The sequence below is a fragment of the Bos indicus genome, chromosome 7, assembly GCF_029378745.1.
Source record: "Bos indicus isolate NIAB-ARS_2022 breed Sahiwal x Tharparkar chromosome 7, NIAB-ARS_B.indTharparkar_mat_pri_1.0, whole genome shotgun sequence".
Taxonomy (NCBI): domain Eukaryota; kingdom Metazoa; phylum Chordata; class Mammalia; order Artiodactyla; family Bovidae; genus Bos; species Bos indicus.
The window spans coordinates 15,059,838-15,082,448 of NC_091766.1; the positions used below are offsets into that span (position 1 = coordinate 15,059,838).

At 53.6% G+C, this 22,611-nt stretch overlaps 2 protein-coding genes across 5 annotated transcripts in view; both read left to right on the forward strand.

Moving 5' to 3' along the window:
* Positions 1–1,681: 1,681 nt before the first annotated feature.
* C7H19orf38 (chromosome 7 C19orf38 homolog) lies at positions 1,682–12,249 on the forward strand. Of its 2 annotated transcripts, XM_019964175.2 has the most exons (7): positions 1,682–1,838; positions 3,137–3,445; positions 5,629–5,721; positions 6,469–6,496; positions 7,471–7,508; positions 8,685–8,719; positions 11,653–12,249. In XM_019964175.2, the coding sequence occupies exons 1-7, from the start codon at positions 1,808–1,810 to the stop codon at positions 11,788–11,790; spliced, it is 672 nt and encodes a 223-aa protein (XP_019819734.1). In that variant the 5' UTR covers positions 1,682–1,807; the 3' UTR covers positions 11,791–12,249. The 2 variants fall into 2 exon arrangements, with proteins under 2 accessions (XP_019819734.1, XP_070648943.1); XM_070792842.1 differs by lacking the exons at positions 6,469–6,496; positions 7,471–7,508.
* A 1,175-nt stretch (positions 12,250–13,424) lies between these two features.
* CARM1 (coactivator associated arginine methyltransferase 1) overlaps positions 13,425–22,611 on the forward strand; it is a 43,175-nt gene continuing 33,988 nt past the window's right edge. The window contains exon 1 of one of the 3 annotated variants that reach the window (XM_070792843.1): positions 13,425–13,689. In XM_070792843.1, the coding sequence (XP_070648944.1) occupies positions 13,470–13,689 (220 nt within the window). In that variant the 5' untranslated portion in view covers positions 13,425–13,469. The remainder of the gene's footprint in view (positions 13,690–22,611) is intronic. The other 2 variants (XM_070792845.1, XM_070792844.1) reach the window with 2 other exon arrangements.

Sequence of the window (22,611 nt, forward strand, 5' to 3'; positions counted from 1 at the left end):
AGAGTAGCCCCCCAGTCGCCACAACTAGGGGAAGCTGGCAAGCAGCAACAAAAACAGTGCAACCAAAAATAAATAAAGAAGTTAGGAAAAGAAGTGCCAGTTAAGCATATGGTAACTGGAAGAAACAATAAAAAAGATAAGACCACGAAGCAATGAAATAGAAAACTGAAAGTAGGGAAAAACAACAAAGTCAAAAGTTGATACTTGGAAAAAGATTAAAAAACTGAATAACCCCCAGCGAGACTAATCAAGGGGAAAAAAAAGAGAAAGAAAGCACAAATTACTATTATTAGGGATCAAAAAGGAGACATCACTACAAACCCTACAGACATTAAAAAGCAAACGAGGAAATTTAAACAGGTTTATAGTGATGAGTTTGATATCATAGATGAAATGGACAAACATGAAAATACACGCATGCTAGTTGCAATCAAAGAAAATTACAAGGTACTATCCTGGAATTCAGAAAGGGGATTTTTCTAAGCTCAGAGGGATCTGGGAAGATTTCCTTAAAAATTAGCATTTAAACTTGAGACATGGACTTCCCTGGTGGTCCAGTGGTTAAGAAACTGCCTGCCAATACAAGGAGCACAGGTTCAATCCCTGGTCTGGAAAAATCCCAAATGCTGCAGAGCAATTAAGCCTGTGCACCACAACTATGGAAGCCCAAATGCCCTAGAACCTGTGCTCCACAAGAGAAACCCCCATAGGAAGAAGCTTGCACACCAGAACTAGAGAGTAGCTCTCACTCGCTGCGACTAGAGAAAGCCTGTGCAGCAACAAAGACCCAGCACAGCCAAAAAAACCCTCTAAGACCTGAAGGAGAAGTGGGATTAGACCAGGTTGACAGAATTGTGTTCCACGCAGGGATGGTGGCATACATGCAAAGGTCCTGAGGTTGAAGTCAGATTTGTGTATCTAAAGAAAAAAGTCCACTCTAATGATCCTTTTTAATGTTGGCAACTACACACTTGCATCCTTCCTGGGTGTAAACTTCCAGGTGGGCCTGGTAGACTTGACCAGAAATGTTTAGAAACCAAGGTTGGTAAGACAGACGTTTGGAAATTTCCTGGCTATCAATAGGAGGCAATTTACGCTGCAAACAATGTCATTTCTTCCATTCTGGAGCTGATGTTTGCTTTCACCTGACTGGTGAAGCTCCTGAGACACAGGAGCTTGTGTGGCCTCACCCTATGAACACTCACACTCCACGAACCGAAACACTTTGTCTCATAAATTCTTTGGAGCTACTGTCTGCTACTCTTAGCCCCATTCTTCCAGGCGGCAAGCGGAGGACTTGCCAGGAAGGCCAGGAAGGACTGTCCCTTGCCTGAGGTCACAGAGGCCAAGCCCTAATCATCATGCCCTACCAACTTCCACCCTACACGTTTCAACTTCTGGGCACATGTTGGGCCACCTTTTGTGACTTGGGCCTGGGTTTCCCATACAACCCACGTTCCCTGCACTTCCTCATGCCGTTAGGAAAAAATACACACACACACACACACACACACACACATATACTGGACCATCTCATCCACCTTTTCCTTCCATCTGCCGAACCTGGGCCCCCAAGGAGCAGTGAGGTGCCAGGCTCTGGTGTGCATCTGTGGAAGGGGTGGGGAGGGAAGAGAGTCCCTTTCGGTGCCCAGTGTGTGTGTGTGCAATTTCCTGCCAGTGAGGAAACACTCGGCTCAAATCAGCCCTGGTTCTCCTTTCCCTGCTCTGGCCTCACAGGAGGAGCTGGCAGCGAGCCGTGGGCCACCCTAGCCTCCGCCAGATTTCCTGACCAAACGCGGGAGGAGAGATGCCCTGGATTGTCTTGCTGTTTGCAGCCGGTGAGCTGATGCCCCTGCGCCACCCCTCACCCTGTTCCGCTCCCTCCATCCACCACCTTGTCTCTGCTGGGGGGCGGCGGGGAGGGGTGCATGCACATGAGCAGGAGCTGGAGAGGCTGAGCCCTGACAGATTTGCCCTAGAGCCTTGGCCAAGGTGCCGGGGGGCATGCGGAGCACGGACGTCTCTTGTGGGGTCTCAGTACCCCCCACATCACAGGTATTAGAAATGCCACCCCACTGGAGACAGCAGTGCCCACACCCCATGACTCAGCCCTGCTTGGCCTCTGCAGGTTTCTACCCCCGGGACTGGGGCAGCAGGAGGATCTACTGGTAGGTCGGAGAGGGTGAGAGGAAAGCTGGATAAGGAAAGGCTTGTGTTGACCTCACCTGAGCCAGACACTCCACGCGGGAACCTGGGGCCACTGGGGAGACACTGGTCCCTCCTGCAGGAAGCCGTGCCCTGAAATCGTATCCCTCATCACAGCCTGGGAAACAAGACAGAATCACTCTGCCCTCCCCTTCTCCCCTCGATCACCCCCACCTCCTGCCACCCAGACTCCTTGAGCACTCCACACCCCTTCCAGCCTCCAGCCTTTGCCTGAGATGGTCCCTCTGCCTAGAATGCTCGCTCCCAGCTCTTCCATGCTGTGTCTTCAGGGAAGTCCTCTCTGGCTACCCCATCACCCTCGTCTCCTTGAGAATGTCAGCTCCCCAGCAGGCATGTCTTGTCTGTTCATCTGTCTGTCCGTCTGTCTCATCCACTGCTCTGTCCTCAGAGCCTAAACAGGGCCTAAACATGGTCAGTGCTGTTGATAGAAGTAATACGAGTGTAACTGTGATGCTGTGCAACATCCACGGCTATTATAATAAAATGACTCCAACAACATGACCTCTCACCATGTGCTGGGCGCTTGATCCTCTCAACATAGCAGTAGGATAGGGACAACTAGGGGCTTCCCAGGTGGCGCTAGTGGTAAAGAACCTGCCTGCCAATGCAGGAGACACAGGTTCAATCCCTGGGTCAGGAAGATCCCCTTGAGCAGGGCATGGCAACCCACCCCAGTATTCTTGCCTAGAGAACCCCATGGAGAGAGAAGTCTGGCAGGCTACGGTCCCTAGGGTCACAAAGAGTCAGACATGACTGAAGCGACAGCATGCACTCACAAGGACAACTAGCCTCCAGTTGTACATAAAAACCAAGGCCCAGAGAGGGTGAGCCATTTGCCCAAGGCCACACAGCCAGGCTGGCCTCTGCTCTAACCACCCCCGCACCTAACCTCCCCTATCTTGCTTTGCAGGCTCCTTGGCGATCCCGGCGCCATCCATCATGCTGGTGCCCCCACACCCCAGCAGTAAAGAGGACCCCATCCACATCTCGTGCATGGCCCCCAGGGGTTTCCCAGGGGCGAATTTCACGCTGTATCAAGATGGGGAGGTGGTGGAGCTCCTGAAAGCCCCCAAGGACCAGCTCAGGGTCATCTTCAACCTGAGTGGTGGCAGCAGGGAGGTTCGAGGGGGACCGTTCTGCTGCCAGTATAGCGTACTTGGCGAGAATAGGCAACCCCAGCTGTCGAACCTCAGTGAGCCTGTGCACGTCTCCTTCCCAGGTAAGTCCCTCCCATCGGCCCTCACTGCCTAGGCTCCATCTTCTCATGGCCGAACCTTTGTAGACACTCTTCTCTCCTCCTGGGAGTCATCACTCTTCCAACTTGCCAGGAGTTTCTTTTCCTCCGTGGATGGAGGAGCCTGGTAGGCCACAGTCCACAGGGTCGCAAAGAGTTGGACACGACTGAGCGACTTCACTTTCACCATATGCAATGGGTACAGTCATTCTTCCCATTTTCCAGATAAGGAAACTGAGGCACAAGAGCTGAAGAGGCTGGCACAGGTCACTCAGCCAGCAGGCAGCAGAGCTGGATTTCCACCGGCCTCTGAAGTCCAGACGTTAGCAGCACCTTTCCTTACTGGCCACAGTATTTATGAGCACCTGCTATGCACCAGGCACCGCCCTTGGCATTGCAGGCTCAGCAGCGAGTGAAACAAAAGTCCCTGCCCTCTCGCACATTACAAGGGGGTGGCAATGGACATCAGATGATAAATAAGGAGTTTTGTAAATATTCAGTCAGCTAGTAGGGGACAAGGGAAGTGATAGGAATGAAATAACAGCCTGGTGAAGGGCATCTTTTTTTTTTTTTTTTTTTGGGTTGTGCCATGTGGCTTGCAGAATCTTAATTCCCCAACCAGATAGGGAACCCAGACCCTTGCAGTGAAAGTGCTAGGGTCCTAACCACTGGACCACCAGGGAATTCCCACGCGTGTCATTTTAAACAGAGAGGAGAGTGATCAGGGAAGGTCTTTCTGAGGAGGTGATGTTTGAGCCTGAAGGATGAGGAGCCAGCCACATGGCTGTCTGGGGCAGGACGGTTGCAGGCAGAGGAAGCTGGCTGTGCAAAGGCCCTGAGGCTGGAGCGTGCCTGGTGTGTTTGAGGGGCGTGGAGGTGCCCCATATGACTGAAGCATAGCAAGCAAGGGGAAAGTGGCTGGGAGATGAGAGCAGGGGGAGGCAAGGAGGATCATGCAGGGCCTTTGGCTGCAGCACAGACTCGGACTTTTTGTCTGAGTGCGACTGAAGCCCTGGGAGTGAAGATGTCTTCCTCTGGTCTTTCCAGGAGTGGGAGCTGGGCCTGGTCTTTGGATCAAGGAGGAGGAGGGAGGGGAGGGAGAGAGGGAGGAGCCTCGGGGTAGACTCCCTGCGTCACCAACAGTCAGAACTTTCCTGCTGCAGAGAGAAGGCTGTAGCCAGCAGAGGCCCACAGGTTGTGATGACAGAACACTCTCTGTGTCCTTCCCCGGCCTCAAGTTCCACTATCAAAGGCCCCCTTCTCTCACCTTGGTCCTGTGGTCTCAGAGTAGGGCGGTAACAGCTCTCCTGCCCCAGATGAAAGAATGAACAAGGGCTAACACTGAGAATACCCAAGTGAGCGCCTCTCCTCCCCTCCTGGCTAATTCCTGACCTGTACCAGGGTCCGGGCATCTCCTCCTGGCTCTCCTGAGAGATTCCTTGCCTCTCTCCAGGGAGGGGCAGCCAGATCTCTTGCAGAGACATAAACTCTGGAGCTGGGGATTCATGCTTCTGTGGCTACCTCTGTGTGGGCCTCAGAGTCCACCATGTGGCTGGGAATGGGTGTTGTCTGACCCCGTTACCCAGCCAGCAAGACTCTTCAGACCACAAGTAACTGAAAACTGGACTCAAATTGGCTTCAGCAACAAAAGGGGATTTGTTGGTTTACTGAACTGAAATTTGTTCATGGCACTGATTTCCATCATGGCTGGATTCAGGTGCTCAACGGTGTCAGGAATCATGTGCCACTTCTCAGCTCTGCTTTCTTCTGTGTCTTATTCTTAGGCAGGCTCTCGCTCTCATGTCAGAATTGTATACCTTGGAGCTCCAGATGTATATCCTGCTGGTTTTGCAATGCTGGCCTGAGAAATAAACCTCTCTTCCCAGTAATCTAGCAAAGTCCAGAAATTAGTTTCATTGGCTCAACTTGGACAACATGCCACTCCCTGAACCAATTAGGTTAGCCAGGGGTAGGGAATATACTAACTGGACAGACAGAGTTGCTAGATCCCCAAGGTCTAGCTGTACCTAAACCAAATGTTTCTGGGGTATAGGGGGAGGGCTGACTCTCTAAAGGTAGCCCAGATGTATGCCAGGAGTCCCACTTTCTCCCTGCACCCCCACAATTCCATGGCCTACCCAATCTCTTTTTTCCCCATCTTCCTCTAGTGCCCACCTGGATCCTGGCACTCTCCTTGAGCCTGGCTGGAGCCGCTCTCCTCCTCGCTGGACTGGTGATCATTGCCCTGATCATCAGGAAAGGTAACAGCAGGCGGAGAAAGCGTGGCTCACCGGAACTTGCAAATCCATTAAAATCCACTCCAACTCACATCCATTGTTAGGAGCACAGAGGCACACAATTGGGAGTTCTTACTCTAAACACTTAGCACTGAAGAACCTTTCAGAATTTCAATGGTGGTGGTGGGCAGGGGAAATTCATATATATATGGTAAAATATACATGATGTAAAATTTGCCATTTAACTCTTTTTTTAATTTACTTTTTATTATTTATTTTTGAATATTTTTGGCCATGCCATGGGGCTCGTGGGATCTTAGTTCCCCAACCAGGGGTCAAACCTGAGCACCTGGCAATGAAAGTGAACCGCTGGGGAATTCCTTTTTTTTTTAAAGGTTTAGTTTTTAAATTTTAACTTCTACTGCTCTACAACCATCACCACCATCCATCTCTTCATCTTCCTAAACTGTAACTCTGTCCCCATAAATACCAACCCCTGTTCCCCCTCCCCCAGCCTCTGGCACCCGCTGAAATCAGCATTTAAAAATAATTTTTTTACATTTTTGTACCTTGCTTGAAGTTTTTACCAACATACATTACTCATGTAATTGGGAGGGAAAAGTGTCTTCAGTAACTCCCCCGTTGAGAGGGAAATTTGCCAGGGGAGAAGGCAAGGCTGGGTGGCAAACGTACAAGACGCCTTGTTGGTTTCTTCGCTTTTTGTAACCACGACCAAAATCTAACAAATGCTTTTTGTTTGTTTGTTCCCAGTTAAAGTAAAAAACTTGAACAAGAGACGGTGAGAACATCCCTGGAGACCCTCAGAGGGTAGTTTTTTGGGGAAAAATTTCAGTCCCAAGGCAGGAGTTTCTGATGGGCATTGAAGAGCTGGCCGGGTTCTAGGGGCAGATGGGTACTTACAGGGCTCCATCTCAAACAGCACCCTCTGGTCAATGGGCGGGTTAATAAAAATAGGTGCTACTATGGCACCCCACTCCAGTACTCTTGCCTGGAAAATCCCGTGGGCAGAGGAGCCTGGTAGGCTGCAGTCCATGGGGTCGCTAAGAGTCGGGCAGGACTGAGCGACTTCACTTTGACTTTTCACTTTCATGCACTGGAGAAGGAAATGGCAACCCACTCCAGTGTTCTTGCCTGGAGAATCCCAGGGACCGGGGAGCTTGGTGGGCTGCCGTCTATGGGGTTGCACAGAGTCGGACACTACTGAAGCGACTTAGCAGCAGCAGCAGCAGGAAGCGCTTAAGGTGTGCTCCACACTGTACTCCATGCTGTGCTGGGCACTCTGGACCTTGAGTTCACATTATCCTCGCATCAGCCCTGGAAGTAGGCTCTATGAATGACCCCTTTTAACAGATGAGGAGACTGAGCCTTCCTCGCATTCTTTTATTGCCAGTTGCCAAAATGTGTTAAGCAATCATTCTAGAAACCCATAGTGAGGGGGAGGCGGGTGGGTGTGCCCTCGCGTCGTGCAGCCCCCAGTGTGTAGCCTGTAGACAGTGGCCCTGGTTCTTGGGCGTCAGAATATATACTGGCCCCAGCCTCGGTTTCTCCTCTTGGAGAGAGGGGCAAACACCTTGCTGCCTGGTGGCAGAGTAGCCCCAGTGGGGCTCCTGCAAGATATTTCCATCTGAGGGGTTTCGGTGTGGGCGAGGGAGGAGGTGGGTGGGGAGGAAGGATCAAGTTTAGGGCCAGGGCTACCTGGAAGGAGCCTCCTGCCTAAGACAAGTCATCACTTTCTCCCGAATCCCTCTGCAGAGAGCGAGAGTCCTGCTGGGTTAACATCGCCACCACAGGTCTGTGCCTCCGTGTTCCTGTCCCTTGCCTGGGCAGAGTCACTGCCTCAAAATGCCATCGGGTCTCACTACTTGCTGCTGAACCCCATCTACAGCTGTTCACTTCCCTTAGAATCCAGAACACATGCTCCTCCTCTTTCCCTTCCTCCTCCCCCCTCATTTTTCCTCCCAGTTTTCACCTCTCTCTCTTTTTCCTTTTTGATGCGAACAGCTTTCACCTCTTACCTTTCCCTGCCCTATCCTCAAGCCGTTCACTCATCCCACTCTCTGCCTAGAATATTTTTCCTCCCTGTGTGGTCTCCATCTAAAGGTCACCTCCTCTAGGAAGCCTTCCCTGACTCCCTAGGCAGGATCTATTCTTTCTACTTACATTCCCCCAGCACCCTGTCATACTTCTTAGCTCTCAGTAGACACACAACTGAGTAATCATTGCATGCTTGGGTGTATGATACTCAACGCCAGTACTGGACCATCAGCTCCAAGAGGGTGGGGAGTTGAAACTGTCTTGTCTGGAGCCCCACTTGTGGTCCAGAACGTGCTGTTCTGCTGGCTTCCACCAGGGGGGCAGAGAGAGAGCCTGCCTGTGAGGTGTGATGCCCAGGAAGGGGCCCTATGCAGAGAAAACTCCATTCTCTGTACCTCTTTCATTGTTTCCCGTATTCATTGAGCATCTACTATGTGCTAAAGCCTGAGGGCTCCCGAGATAACCAAGACAGAGGTGATTTCTGTCCACAAGCCTACACTCCAGTGGGGAAACAGCCCATGACAAGCTGGACACTGTCTGGGATGGGAGGGTGGTCCCCAGAGGAAGTGGTGTTTAAATCAGAGAACTACAGGGGGGAACAGGGAGTAGCTGGGTGAAGGGTGGGCAATTAGTGGGAGAGCCCAGGATAGGGGGAGAAAGCAGGAGCTGAGACGAAGCACCCATTTTCTGGAGGGCAGCCAGAGGTCACCTAGGGAGAGCCTGAGCAGAAGAGGGACACAGTTCAATTTGCAGCTCTTCACCCTGCAGAACGGGCTGGTGGGCGGACAAAGAGATTGCTGGGTGATGGACTCCATGCCCTTCCTCAGGGTGGATTTAGGGCCTGTGGGCTTATGGGGAGGGCCTGGGAAGTGGGGGGTGAGCAAGAAATCTGAACTGGCCCCCACCCTGGTCTTCCTCTCTTTCTGTTCCAGACATGTCCTTCGACAACTCCCTCTTTACCATCATGGTAAGTCATCCCGTTTCTCGTATCCAGTTTTATGCTTCCTGTTCTGACCACAGGAAGATGGGGGCTACCAGGGGGGCTGGGCTGACCTTTGTCTCTGGACTTCTAGGGCCTGGGAAAAGCCCAGAATCACTAAGCAGGGCTTGTTTTTGAGCTGAGAGTTGGTTCTGGAAAATTCCAGGGGATTGGAGGTAGCCACGCTGTCCAGGGCTTTGTGGGGCAGTGGGCAGGCCCCTGGTTGTCCGCACCGCCTTTGCACTCACAATGGTAACAAAAGACGACCTGGGGGCTTCTTTGAAGTCATGGAGCCTTATGACAGTCTGGTATAAAGAAAAGACCACTTTCATGTTCAGTTTCAAGAATTTCAGCTTAGTTGTCCAGACATGTATTCCCTTTTGCGGGAGGAGGGTCTCAACCTTCACACCCACCCCTGCTCCTCACCTCCTGTTTAGCAAGGCATTGCTCTCCCAGATCACATAGCATCCCGGCTAGGATTTGAAACCTGGTCTATGGATGTCCTCTGCACAGCTGCATTTTGTGGTGGCCTTGGGGTAATTATTATTCAGTAAATTAGAGATATCTGACCCGTGGATACCATGGATGAAGACAGTGTCCAGCTAGGGGAATACCCTGGCTGTCCAGTGGTTAGACTTTGCACTTCCACTTCAGGGGCCATGGGTTCTATCCTTGGTTAGGAAACAAGATCCTGCAAGCTGCCGTGTGGCCAAACACAGAAACAAAAAAATGTCCGGCTAGCTTCTCTCCATGCAGAGATGGGTACAGGTCTGGGGTGCAGGTGGTCCCACTTGAGGTGGCCTCAGGAATCCTATTTGTATAAATGGATGCTTTGGGACTGTAGTGAGGGAGCCAGGGGTGCAGTCAGTTGGCTTGGGGCGCCACTGTAGGAAGTAGGGGTGGGGGGAGGATTGGATGGGTTTGACATAGCCTTCCTGGGCATCTGGATAAGAACAAGATGAGACCCTTCATCCCCTGAGCTTCTTAAATCCACAGGGGGAGGCAGACGATAGCACATTGGCTAGGGGGTGCCCAGGAAGCTAACACATTCAGATGGGAGATGTGGGAGGTCTAGGAGATAAGTGACAAGCAGGAGATAGCGGTGGAGGATTGATCCAGGCTCAGGGCATGTTCTCCACACGGCCCAGTAGAAGTGGTGCATAGGAGTGAGGAGTGGAGGGGGTTCCTGTGCAGAACTTTGACTTTTATCCCAAGTGACGTGAGAGCCCTGGAAGGTTTGGAACAGAGAGATGTGACCTACTCTACGTGCCCACAAGCGCCCTCTGGTGGCTTCAGTGAGCACAAGCTGTGGGGGCCGTGGGATGACAAGAGCCTGGGGACCAGGCGCAGACAGCTCAGATGGTTCAGGCGCCAGACGTAGTGGGTAGTTTGGTCCAGCGTGCTGGCAGCGGAGGTGGAAGGCGCGAACAGATGCAGGTCAGATTCAGAGGATGGGAAACACGGCACTGATTTCAGAGTAGATGAGTGGGCGGAGGGAGAAGGAGCCGTGGCGGAGTCCTTGAGAGACAAGAGAGGGGCCACCTCACCCAGTGATGCTCCAGAGCAGATGGAGACTGGCTTCAGTCACTGGTATACAGATGGTGGGAGGAAGGCGCTTGGCACCAACCTGTCCAGCCCTCTGAGGTCTCAGTTCAGGGAACAAGCTGTTAAGAAAAACCTGGAGAGTAGGGCATGTTCTAAAACCCTCCCTGAGAAGCCACACTGCTCAAGGCACTAGCCTGGTGATTTCTGCTTCCCTCTCCCCACTTTTAAAAGGCATTTAAAACGAAACGATGGGAAGACAGGAAAAAAAAAAAAAAAACAAGGAAAAAATAACATTTCTCAGTATCCTAGTCCTGGAGACTTTAAATATAAATGTATATAGACTATGAAATACATCCAAATGTAAAAATTATCTATAATCTATATTCATAAAGTTCTCTTCTATTTCTTAATCCCTCTGCACCCACTGATCTCCACTCTGCGCACACACATGCAGGTAAACGACCATTAGGAACTTCTTGCACATACGAGCGAGCAAAGGCAAAAATAGCAAGTCTGTATCCTCACACTTTTTAACACAAATGACAGCATGCTAACCATACTGTTATGCACGGATGGCTCTTTTCTTTAACAGTAAGTTCTAGTGATCTTTTCTAGTTTTTTTTTTTAATCATTGTAAAATATAAATGAAATTTACCATTTTAGTCATTTTTAAGTGTACAGTTCTGGGGCATTAAGTATATTCCTATTGTTGTACGACTGTTACCATCATCATCCTCAGAATTGTATCTTGGAAAACATACCCTGTCAAGGAGTTCCTGGTGGTCCAGTGGTTAAGACTCACCATTCTACTGCACGGGGCCCAGGTTTAATCCCTGGATGGGGAACTAAGATCCCACAAGCTGCAAGGTGCAGCCAAAATAAAACACAACAAACTTCTTTGCCTATTAAACAACTCCCCCACTTCAGACCCTGGCACTCACCATTCTGCTTTCTGTCACTTTGGTGGATTTGCCTGTTCTGGATTTTTATAGAGAAATGATGCCATACGGTGTTCATCTTTATGAGTCATAGCCACCCCAGGATGAAGGGTACTGCCACTCTCCTCCACTGTACAAAAGGGGGAACTGAGACATAAAGAGGTCGATTACACCACTAGGAAGAGGTGTAGCTGGGATTTGAACCCAGGCTGTCTGGTTCCCTTTTCAGTAGACAGCAAGACAGGACAGAGGGCAGGATCAGGGGCCTGCAACTGTGTTTGTGTGCAGATGTGTGTGTGTGTGTGTGTGTGTGTGTAGGGGGGGGCAGTGAGGTGAGACCTGATGGATTGTGGGAGTCTCAGCCTCAGAAAATGGGGCAACCCAAGATCCAGAAATCCCAAATCACTTCATTCTCTATTTTTCTCTCTACGGACAAAGAAAATGACTTCGGAAGAAGATGCAGCCAACCTGGATGCTCCTTCAGGCTCCACTGAGACACCTGGACCCCGGAAGAGGCCCACCTCCACGTCCTCCTCACCTGAGCCCCCTGAATTCAGCACATTCCGGGCCTGTTAGGGGAGCCCCTCTCTCTGCGTGCCCTCTGTTCAGCCCTCCCCTTGGAGCTGGCCAGGCTGTGTAGGGCCTCAGGTCCCTCCAGCTACTTTGGGGACTTCTGGCTGCTGCTTTCTCAGGGAACTGAACAGAAGAGACAAAGGGGATCCCTGGCCTTGTGATCTTCCTCACTGAGAAGCAGGAGTGGGAGAGGGGGTGAAAGCATCGACCTGGAGTCTGGACGGAAAGAAGGAAGCATCTCAGGATTTCCAGCTTCTCAACCTACCAAAGAAGGATCCCTTCTGGCCGTTAGCTGGGCTGTTATGAATCTGAGCCTCGCACACTCCTCCAGTTTCCTCCTTCCCATCACACCTGATTTGGCCAACCTGACTGGATTTTTGGAGCATAGGGTCCCCTGGGTGGGATATATTCTGTGTGCCCTGCTGGCATGCCTAAGTTATTAATTATAATGTTTGAGCTGTTCCCAAGGTCTCTATGGAGTGTAGTCCTTCAAGCCCAGGACCTCTGATGTCTAATCACTGATTCCTAGGGGATGGGGAGAAGTACCCCTCAAGTGCATGCAGTCAGGGTGGTGTCTGGGGAGGGCCATGGGGGTGTCAGGAGAAGAGATCTACGTGAGGCAAGGGGCCTCAAGCTCCTTTGGAAACCCTGAAAGAGAATGGGGCCCTGGAGTAGTGGATTCACTGGCCAGTCATCACTGGGGGAAGGAAGAGTGAATGAGGGGGTCAGGGGATAAGGGGGGTCCAACAGTTTTTTGTGGGTAGAAAACAGTGAAGGGCCTCAGAATGGAGGAGGAGGGCACTGGGGGAAGGGGAAAAGAGGAGCCGTTGAGTGCCGGAGAGGGGTTAAAGATGGGGTTCAGGGGCTAAGTCCTGGCTCAAACGGCTCTTCAAGCGGGCGTGCTGGGGGGTGGGGCCACAGGCTGGGGCGTGGTCCTACGTTCTGTCCCCGCCACTCCAGCCCTTCTCAAGAAAGCAGAACCTCACAAAGCAAGGCCCGGTGAGGGAGGAGCTGGACCGGTATAGGGGCGGGGCCTCTTCGAAGTTGGACCCCGCCCCTCTGCGTGCCGCTTCACAAAGCCGGGCGGGACCGGGGGCGGAGCCAAGCCTCAGGCGTCAGACCCGCCCCCGCCGTTTCCCTGGCCAGAAAGCCACCTCACAGCGCGGCCGCCGGCGTGGGGCGGGGCCCGAGGGCGTGTCCTCAAGGCGAGCACCGCCCCCTGGCCCGAGCTCCGGGCCCCGCCCTTCCTGGGCCTCCTCCACGGTCTTACAAAGCGCGGCCGGCCGTTCGGGCCACGCCGGGGTAGGGGCGGGGCCCTAGATCTAGGGGCGTGTCCGCGCGGCAGAGCATCACCCTTGACGTACGCTCCCACTCTGCAGTTCCTGGGCCGCGGAGTCACCTCACAAAGCAGCGCCCATTCGCGCGGGGCGGGACGGGGTGAGGGGGTCCGGCCCCGCCCCCCACCGTGCTCCCCGCCAGCGCCCAGAGCCGCCTGCAGGGGGCGCTGCGCCAGGGTGGCCGGGCCGCAGCGGCGGTGGCGGCGAGGCGGCGCGTGGCCGGCAGGCGGCGCTGCCCGGCTCGGCCTCGGCCTCGGCCTGCTCGGCGGCGGCGGCAGCGGCGGCGGCGGCCTGGGCCCGGGCGCGGCGGCGGCGGCGGTGGCTGGGCCTGGAGCCGGATCTAAGATGGCAGCAACGGCGGCGGCGGCGGGGCCGGGCGTGGGCGGCGCGGGGGCGGCCGGCACGAGTGTCACGGGGCCCTGCGGGGCCGTGTCCGTGTTCCCCGGCGCCCGCCTCCTCACCATCGGCGACGCGAACGGCGAGATCCAGCGGCACGCGGAGCAGCAGGCGCTGCGCCTCGAGGTGCGCGCCGGCCCGGACGCGGCGGGCATCGCCCTCTACAGCCGTGAGTGCGGGGCCCCGGGGCCGGGCTGCGCGCGGGGGCTGCGCACGAGGCCGGTCGCGGTGGGGGGGACCCTGGCCGGGAGGGACGCGGTGAGGTGCCTGGGGTTCCCAGGGTGAGGGGCCCTGGTCCGTGGGGGCCTGATGTGGGGTCTGTGGGGCCGAACCGAGGGAGCTGGGTGTGGGGGGGGCCCCCGAGTGAGGGGCGTGGAGGAACGGTGTCAAAGGGCAGAAAGAGAAAAGAGGGCGTGCGTGGTGGCCAGAGGTGAGGTGCCCCGAGTGCGGAGGGAAGCGGGAAGTGGGGGGGTAGTGAGGGCCCTGAGATTGGGAGAGGGTGGGCAGGAAGTGGGGGGCCGAGAGTGGAAGGCAAGAATTCTGAAGAAGCCGGGGGTGTGGGGGCTGGGTGGGAGGGGAGGGGGCCTGGGCGTGGGAGAGAATGGGAGTCTGGGGGCGGGTGTGGCCGCCGTAGCGGAGAGGAGGGAGGGGTGTGGACAGCCTCGGGCCATCCAAGGGACCCTCTGGACTGCTAAGGACGGTTGGAAAGTGGTGCCCAGTCTGGGGCGGCCTGGAGGACCCTGTTCCACTCATCTGGAGGGCCTGGCATTCCCGACCCCCGAGTGGGAAACTTCTGGATCTGGGGAGAGGGTCCCTGCGAGGGTGGTGCGAGCCGCTGGGTGTGCGCCTCGTGGAAACGTGGACGGCTGGGGCCCTTTCTTGATGCCGGGCTCCGAAGTAAGATGTAACACTGCCTCCTCCCTCGCCACGGTCCCCCGATCTTCCTTTTTGGGGATGTGAGAAACTGGTTACATTTTCAGAAGCTAGTTTCAAAACTGACATTTCGGTGTGGGGCGGGGGAGAAAGATCTCAAATGTGTTTGCCAAGACCCCGCGTCTTTGTAGTTCATCCTTTTTCTTTCTCTTCTTACTCCTATCTGTTCTCTCTTGTTCTTATCTGTTCTCTTCTCATTTCACATTTTGTTATTCTATTACACTCAGCTTTGTCTCTCCCGGTTTCTTGCTCTGATGTTCTCCGTGTGTCACTGAGAAGGCTTTTCCTGGTGGTGGTTTGTGTGAGCGTTTTGCCACTTTGGGCATGGGGTTTTCCGAAGGGAAGTGTGTGGAGCAGTTGGTTCCCACACAGAATTCCTCACACCCAGCATCACACCTCTTTTTGCTCCGGCAGAGCTGGGTCTTCTTGGACCAGATGAGGGGAGAAAAGAGTATGCCAGGTGGGTATCGGTGCTCAAGACAGACACTTAAGCTCTGAAGGGCCCCCCAGATCATAAGCACTGCCATTCATTCTACATACATGAATGGGCACAGCACCAAGTAAGGCATCGTTTCTCAAACTAGGGTCCCAGGGCTGATCCTCAGAGGAGTTCCAGGGGAGTTGGTTTTTCTTTGGTAAATAAACTTCTTTTGATTTTAGGAAAGGCTTAGATTTATAGAATTACTAGGAAGATTGTACAGTGTTCTCATATACTCTCTTCACATCTTTCTCCAGGAGAGTTTTATTATTTAAATTTTTTTACGTGGTTTTTAATTTATTTTTGGCTGTGCTAGGTCTTCGTTGCTGCGTGGGCTTTTTCTCTCGTAGTGAGCGTGGGCTGTTCTCTAGTTGCGGTGCTCGACTTGTTGCAGAGCATGGGCTCTAGAGCACCTGGGCTTCTGTAGTTGCAGCACGTGGGCTCAATAGTTGTGGCTCTCAGGCTCTTAGAGCACAGGCTCAGTATTTTGTGATGCAGGGGCTTAGTTTCGAGGCATGCGGGATCTTCCTGAACCAGGGATCAAACCCATGTCTCCTGCATTGGCAGGCAGATTCTTAACCACTGAGCCACCAGGAAAGCCCCTCCAGGAGAGTTTTTACTTTCCTGTTTTTGTTTTGTGGATACACTTGGAATTGTTACTAGTTATAATAAAGGAACACTTCTGTTTGGGGTGGTCATTCATAACTGAAGTGATCTTCAAGAGGAGAGAGTCTGCATTTCTCACACCGAGAGTCTCAGTCTGGAATGACAAAAGTCTCAGGGATCTGAGATAATTCCTGTCCCCTTTATGCCCAAGTCACTCTGGCATGGAGTTGAGAGCATGGTCTGTGGTCTTGGCTGAGCCTGGTTGTATTGGTTTCCCAGGGCTGCTTAACAAACGGAGTGGCTTAAACCAATAGGAATGTATTCTCTCATAGCTCATGGGCAGAAGTCCAAAGGCAAGGTGCTGGCTGGGTCACACGCACTCCAGAGGCTCTAGAGGAGAATTCTTTCTTGCCTCTTCCAATGTCCAGTGGCTCCAGGCATTGTTTGGTTGGAGGCCACAGAAATCCAGTCTCTGCCTCCATCTCCACATGGGCTGCTCCCCTGTGTCTCTGTGTCTTTCCCTCTAAGGTTGCCTGTCACTGGATTTAGGGGCTTCCCAGGTGTCTCAGTGATAAACAACTCGTCTGCCAATGCAGGAGACACAGGAGATGCCTGTTCAATCCGTGGGTTGGGAAGATCCCCTGGAGAAGGAAATGGCAACCCACTGCAGTATTCTTGCCTGAAAAATCCCATAAACTGAGGAGCCTGGCAGGCTACAGTCCATGGGGTGGCAAGAGTCAGACATGACTGAGCGACTGAACACGCACACATGAATCTGGAATCTAAATCCAGGATGATCTTCATTCAGTCAGTCGTGGGCGCTAAGTCATGTCTGACTCTTGTGACCCCATGGACTGTAGCCTGCTAGGCTCCTCTGTCTGTGGAATTTTCCAGGCAGGAATACTGGGGTGGGTTGCCATTTCCTCCTCCACAGGATCTTCCAACCCAGGGATCGGACCCGAGTCTCCTTCACTGGCAGGAGGGGACTTTACCACTGAGCTACCTGGGAAGGCCAGGATGATCTTAGATCCTTAATTATGTCTATAAGGATCCCTTTTCCACGTGAAGTCATATGCACAGATTCTGGGGGTTAGGGCTTGGGCATATGTTTGAGGCCATCCACTGTGTGGGCTGGACTGGTGCCTGGCAGGTAGTTGGGGGCCTCTGTGCCTCGGTCTCCTGGGTGGCAGGATGGAGGTGATGACAGGGCTTGGTGGCACAGCGTGTTTGCTCAGGGAACGAACTCCCGTAACAGGCTGGCGAGGGCCTCGGAGTTGGCAGCCTCAGGGCGAGGCAGTGCTGCTTCCCAGTTGCTCTGAAGTCTGCTGGGGGAGTGCAGAGCCTCAGATGAGTGAGCAGGCTGGGCCTGCTGGGCGTGGACGGCTGGCCACGGTCCCCTGGGAAGAGGCAAAAGTGGTCTGGCCTCTGGGGGGACTTGGGGGCAAACTGCATTGTTGGCAGCCTCAGGCCTTCTCTTGGAATGAACTTCCGTCCCTGGACTCAGCATTTCCCATCCTGGACCCTTCTGGGACCCTTCTGGACCCTTCACCTGACCTGCTTTGGCCAGGTGAGAAGGCTTCAGGAACCCTGTTCTGCTCACCTGTCCCTCATGAGGCGGGGTCCTGTGAGCCACTGGTGATCGCCAGATACCTGACATTCAACTGTGTTTGAGGGGTCAGAGCGGGGCATGAGGGTTGGGGGGTGGGCCAAGACATCCACGTGAATCTCCCCGTGCCTCACATCTGGGAGGTGAGAGTCTTGAGCACGGAATCTGACTGGTGTGAATCACTGGCTACTCAGTCTTGAACTTGCCATTTCACCTATCGCGATACCTGTTTCCTTACCGATAGCAACAGGTACCTGCACACGACCTCAGTTTCCTCCACTGCAGAGAGAATAGTGCCACCGGGGGCCTGGGAATATGGGGGAAGTGGAGCAGGGAGTCCAGCCATAAAGGGTAGGTTGGTCCACAGATGTTATCACTGGTGATGCTATTGGTGTGGAATGGTGAAGAGCTGGCTTTTCTAGTAGAAAGTCCTGTATGCTGTGGGGCTGTCCAGCTGCCTCCCATCCCCAGCAGATGGGAGAAGGACCCCCTAGGGCTGCCACCTCTGTGTCAGGTGGCAAGGCTGGGAGATGGGCTCCCCTGATGGCTCAGTAGTAAAGAATTCATCTGCCAATGCAGGAGACACTCAGGTTCAACCCCTGGGTCAGGAAGATCCCCTGGAGGAGGAAATGGCAACTGACTCCAGTGTTCTTGCCTAGGAAATCCCATGGACAGAGGAGCCTGGAGGGCTACGGTCCATGGGGTCGCAAAGAGTTACACATGACTTCGCAGCTGAACACCAAGAGCAACCAGGACATACAGGAGGACATGTAGCTATATTCCTTGATGTTCACATCCTCCGTGTGGGAAAGAGGACAGTTGTGGAAGGCTCTGGCTCAGTCACCCTGCGGTGAATGGTGACCCTTCCCCACCCCACTCTCTTTTTTTGGTTTTGTGACATCTTAGTTCCACAACCAGGAATCGAACCCCTGCCCCCAGCAGTGAAAGCGCAGAGTCCTCCAACCGCTGGACCTCCAGGGAATTCCCTCCCCACCCCTTCTTGCCACTTGATGTCACCCTGGCTCACGTCCATGGCATTGGCTAAGTGGCAGCTCCCATAACTGGACCACTTTCCCCAGGCAGAGGTGCGTCTTCCTGGGCCTTGAGGAAGCTTTGGCACGGGCCCTGGCGTTCCTGGATGCAGTCTTCCCACGCCCAACTTGCCGGGAGGCAGCTCCTTGAGAAGCCCGTCGTGAGGTGGCTGAGGCCGTGAGCAGAACAGACTCAGTTCCTCAGGCCCGTGGTGGCCTTCCTGGAGATGACAGGGCTGCTTTTCTCTCGGTTCTCTGGCTCTCCCAGCCCCATTGGCTAGGAAGGGACATACAGCAGGGCTGTCTCTGATGGGCTAGATTTCAGTTTGTGGGGGGACCTGCCAGGGGCTGGAAACCCTAGAGAAAACCCCTCTGTGAAAGCAAGCTGCAGGTTCCAGAATCAGGAACCCTGTGACTTCCTTCACGCGCGCTCCTGGTAGCCCCCACCCCCGACAGCTGGGGGCAGTTGGGGTGCTGAGATTGTGGAAAAGTGGTCCTGTGTGCAGCCTTTAGGACATGCAGTGTCCAGCCTGGGGGACAAAGGTAGTCACATCAGAAGGCATTTACATTTTCAGCGGTGCCTGCCGGTTGCTACTGACTGCCGTCACTTATTGAGCACTTTCTGTGTGCCAGGCATGGACAGACCCCCGTGCTTTAACTTTGGAGGCACTGGGGAAAGGCTGGTAGTATAAGGCAGGGCCTGTGGGCCAGTGGCCAACTTTTTAAGCAGTCAGAGCTAAGGGAGGTTTGTACATTTTTGAAGTGTTGATTAAAAGGAGAAAACCCAAGGAAAAATATTTAACGAAGACCATAGAGTCCTGCCAAAACCTAAGATATTTACCTACCAGTCCTTCACAGGAAAAGCTTGCAGACCCCAGGGATAAGTGAATGAAACAGGCAGGAGGAGGGGTAACTTGGGAACTCAGCCCCAGCCAGGGTCGGTAGATCTTGCGAAGCTTGCTGCTGCTGCTAAATCACTTCAGTCGTGTCCGACTCTGTGTGACCCCATAGATGGCAGCCCACCAGATTCCCCGTCCCTGGGATTCTCCAGGCAAGAACACTGGAGTGAGTTGCCATTTCCTTCTCCAATGCATGAAAGTGAAAAGTGAAAGGGAAGTCGCTCAGTCGTGTCCTTGCGCAGCTTAAGAGAAGCCAAAAAGCCCTTCTCTGTGTAGGTCTGTTTGTTTTGATTGTAAAGTGTCCTGATTGATCAGGCCATATAGAGTATGCTTTCTGGACCGTGTGGGCCCATGTGGGCCAGTTAGCCTGACAGGTATGACCCTTCTGTGTGTTACCACTGGGCCTTAGAATAGTTCTGGGAGGTCAGGTACACACCTACCATACTGTTGTTGGAAGAGCAGGGGTGAAAGGGTTATCCCGGCTGGCAGACAGCAGAGCTGGCTGTTGGATGCTTTGCTCCCTGCAAAGTGGTTCAGTGGAACTGGGTGGTCAGGATTCAGTTTATCCATGCATTAACAGAGACCTAGAGTAGGGGTGGCTTAACCAAGCCGGCAGTTCATTTCTCGTGCTCTGGTCCTGAAGCTTTGGAAGCTGGAGACCAGGGCTGGTGTGGAAGTTCTGCTCGAGGAAGTCCTCAGACCCAGGTCCTTCTAGCTAACCCTGTTCCCACATTCCCAGGGTCGAGTCTTGTCATCATGACTCAGTATTGCAGCAGGAGTCCAGCTATTACACCTGGTTTCCAGACAGCAGGATCAAGGAAGGGGCAAAGGGTTCCAAGAGCATTGCCAGGTGTCTGTTCGGGAAGGTTCCCAGAAGCTGGCCCTGGTTGCTTCTGCTTGCATCCCATTGGCTAGGATGCAGTCACATGGCCACTGCTAGCTGCAAGGGGGCCTGGGAAATGTAGTCTTTAGTTAGAGGGACCCTGTCCTCAGCTCATTTCCGGGTTTCTCTTTCAGTGGGAGAAAGGGAGAACAGGTACTGGGAGATAGTCACCTTGGCCATAGTAGGTAGGATGTGGATGTAGCCACCATAATTGGGCAGAATACTCCTGGTTTATGGAAAGATACTCATTGAGGTGGGAACAGCAGCCTGGTGTGAGCAGAATGGAGGGACTAAAGATGGGTAACAAGGTTGGGTCCAGGTCACGTCTCCCAAATGACAGGGCCTTTTCCTATATGTGGTCAGGAGTGCCCTGCCATTTTTCACGGGGGCCTAACATGATAAGGATGGTATTTCTGAAAACTCTTCTGGCAGCAGGTAGCAAGGAGAGAAGCCGCAGAAGCTTGCAGGGAATGCAACAGAAATGTAATCACATGGTTTCAGTTTAGTCTGCCCCTGAAGCGCTTTAGAGGCCCAGAGTCCTGTTATGGTACAAAAGCTGAATTCCGCCCCTAGGGCAAAGGGCAGATAGTCAAGGCCATGACACTCGGCCAGGGGTCGTGAGTTACCTAGCTAAAGGGTTTGCTCCACTCTGTGGTTAAAAGGAGATTCCTGATATTTTCAAAAATCGGGTGATTTCCCATCAAAATCTGGCTTGTACTTCTGAAAAATCAGTAGGGCTGCAACCCTGGGCCCTCACATCCCCAGGCTGAGTTGGATGGCAGTGCCGCCTTTAGAAGGGGCCTGTGCCCCACATGGCCAGCGCCCCTTCCCTGCTGGTGGCCACCCCATCACAGGCCCCACACCAGTAGCCATTTGCCTTCCCACTTGTAGTGTATTGTTTTTTTTGGGTGTCCATCAGGTATGGGAAAATGTCCTTAACCTTAGCCCTCGCCCTTCTTCAGCCCCCCACCCCTCCCTCTAGACAGCTGTTACCCCAGTTCAAGCTGACCTGGCTTCTAGTCCCGGGCCCTACCCACTGACTACCTCCCAAGCCCTGCCCCTCCCCTCCCTCACCTCTACCTGCACCTGTGCAGGCCCACAGGCCCTCATTGGCAATTTGGAAATATAAAAGGTCTGAAAACCTGACTTCCTGCTCATTTGGCAGCAAGAGCTAACCTGACCCAAACTCAGGCAAAACCCCAGCCCTAAGTTGCCACATGGGGCTTTTTATACTCTCTGGTATCCAGTTGAGAATGACTGTTCCCACTTAGGGCTTCCCAGGGGCACAGTAGTAAAGAATCCGCCTGCCAAGCAGGAGACACAGGTTCGATCACCAGGTAGGGAAGATCCCCTGGGGAAGGAAATCCCACTCCAATATTCTTGCCTGGAGAATCCTGTGAACAGAGAAGCCTGGCAGGCTACAGTCCACAGGGTCGCAAAGAGTCAAGCACAACTGAGCACTGCACATTCCCACGTTTGGCTGCAAAACGGTGCTTGGTTACAGCTGTTGCCTATGCTCTACTAGGGATAATTCATGCTGTCTGTACCTTGTTACCTTTTTTCAGATGTGAGCAGTTTGTAATCTGAAACTCACTGAGCCCAACATGTTTCAGGCCGTGTCTAAGGGCCTGGCGTGGCACATCTGTTGGGGTGATTGGGCCCGTACGTGAGATCACGGGTGGAAAGTTGTCCACACCATGAGCAGCACCTGGCGAGCAAGCGCAGGCGTTAGGTGTGGGGGTCTGGATGAGGTGGGTGGGCAGGGCTTTTTGACACAAGGAGGAGTGTGGTGTGAACTTCGGATTCTGCGGTGCATTCTGAACCGGTTAGGTCTAGCAGAAGGAGGGAGGCAAGATAACTGGGCGGCAGGTGAGGCTTCTTTGCCGGGGAGCCTGGGGAGGCAGGCACCACCTGAGGAGGTGGTGAGTTTGCTAGGATGTCGGGAGAAATACCCATCCCAGGTGGGAGAGCGGGAGGGCTAGACTTGGGCTGGATTTGGCTGCTTCTGTGGAGAGTGGAGGCTGGCAGGGGCTTCAGGCAGCTCATAGTGGAGGCTCTTAACCTGAAATCCTAGGATGGTCCTGGTGGGTCAGTGGGTGTCCCATGATCTTACAGCCCCTTAAAGTTGCATGCGGTTTGCATAAGGGTAGACGGACAAGAGTCGGTGGCTAGGACCTTGGAGGAGCCTCCTTGATTTCAGAAAAGGGGTGGCAACACCTCTCTGGAGGGAACATTTGTAAAGCACTTATTAGCTCCATGTGCTTCCGGTGACCTGGGGCCATGGAGCGGCTCTTGGTTCTCCGTGCTTCTTTCGAGGGAGAGGCTCCTTTGCTTTTGATCCCCCTCAGAGGGATCTGTGACCCGAGAAAGGCTGGTGGCCACGGAGGACAGCAGCAGATTGCGGAGTGAAGCAGTCAGTGGGGGCCACGTGTATCTGTGTCCTCTCCAGGAGAATGACTATGAATGGCAGGAGTGCCAAGAGGACATTACTGGATTTCTGAGCAGGAAGGGCTGCCCACTTTGGGTACTGGAGTTGGGGAGGGGCCCAAGCAGATGACAAGTCTGGGGAGGGCCTGGTAGTAGAGGCTGGTGGGGAGAGTGGGGGGAGACCTTACCTGGGATGGCAGGGCCCACCAACAGTTCTGTGAAAATAGG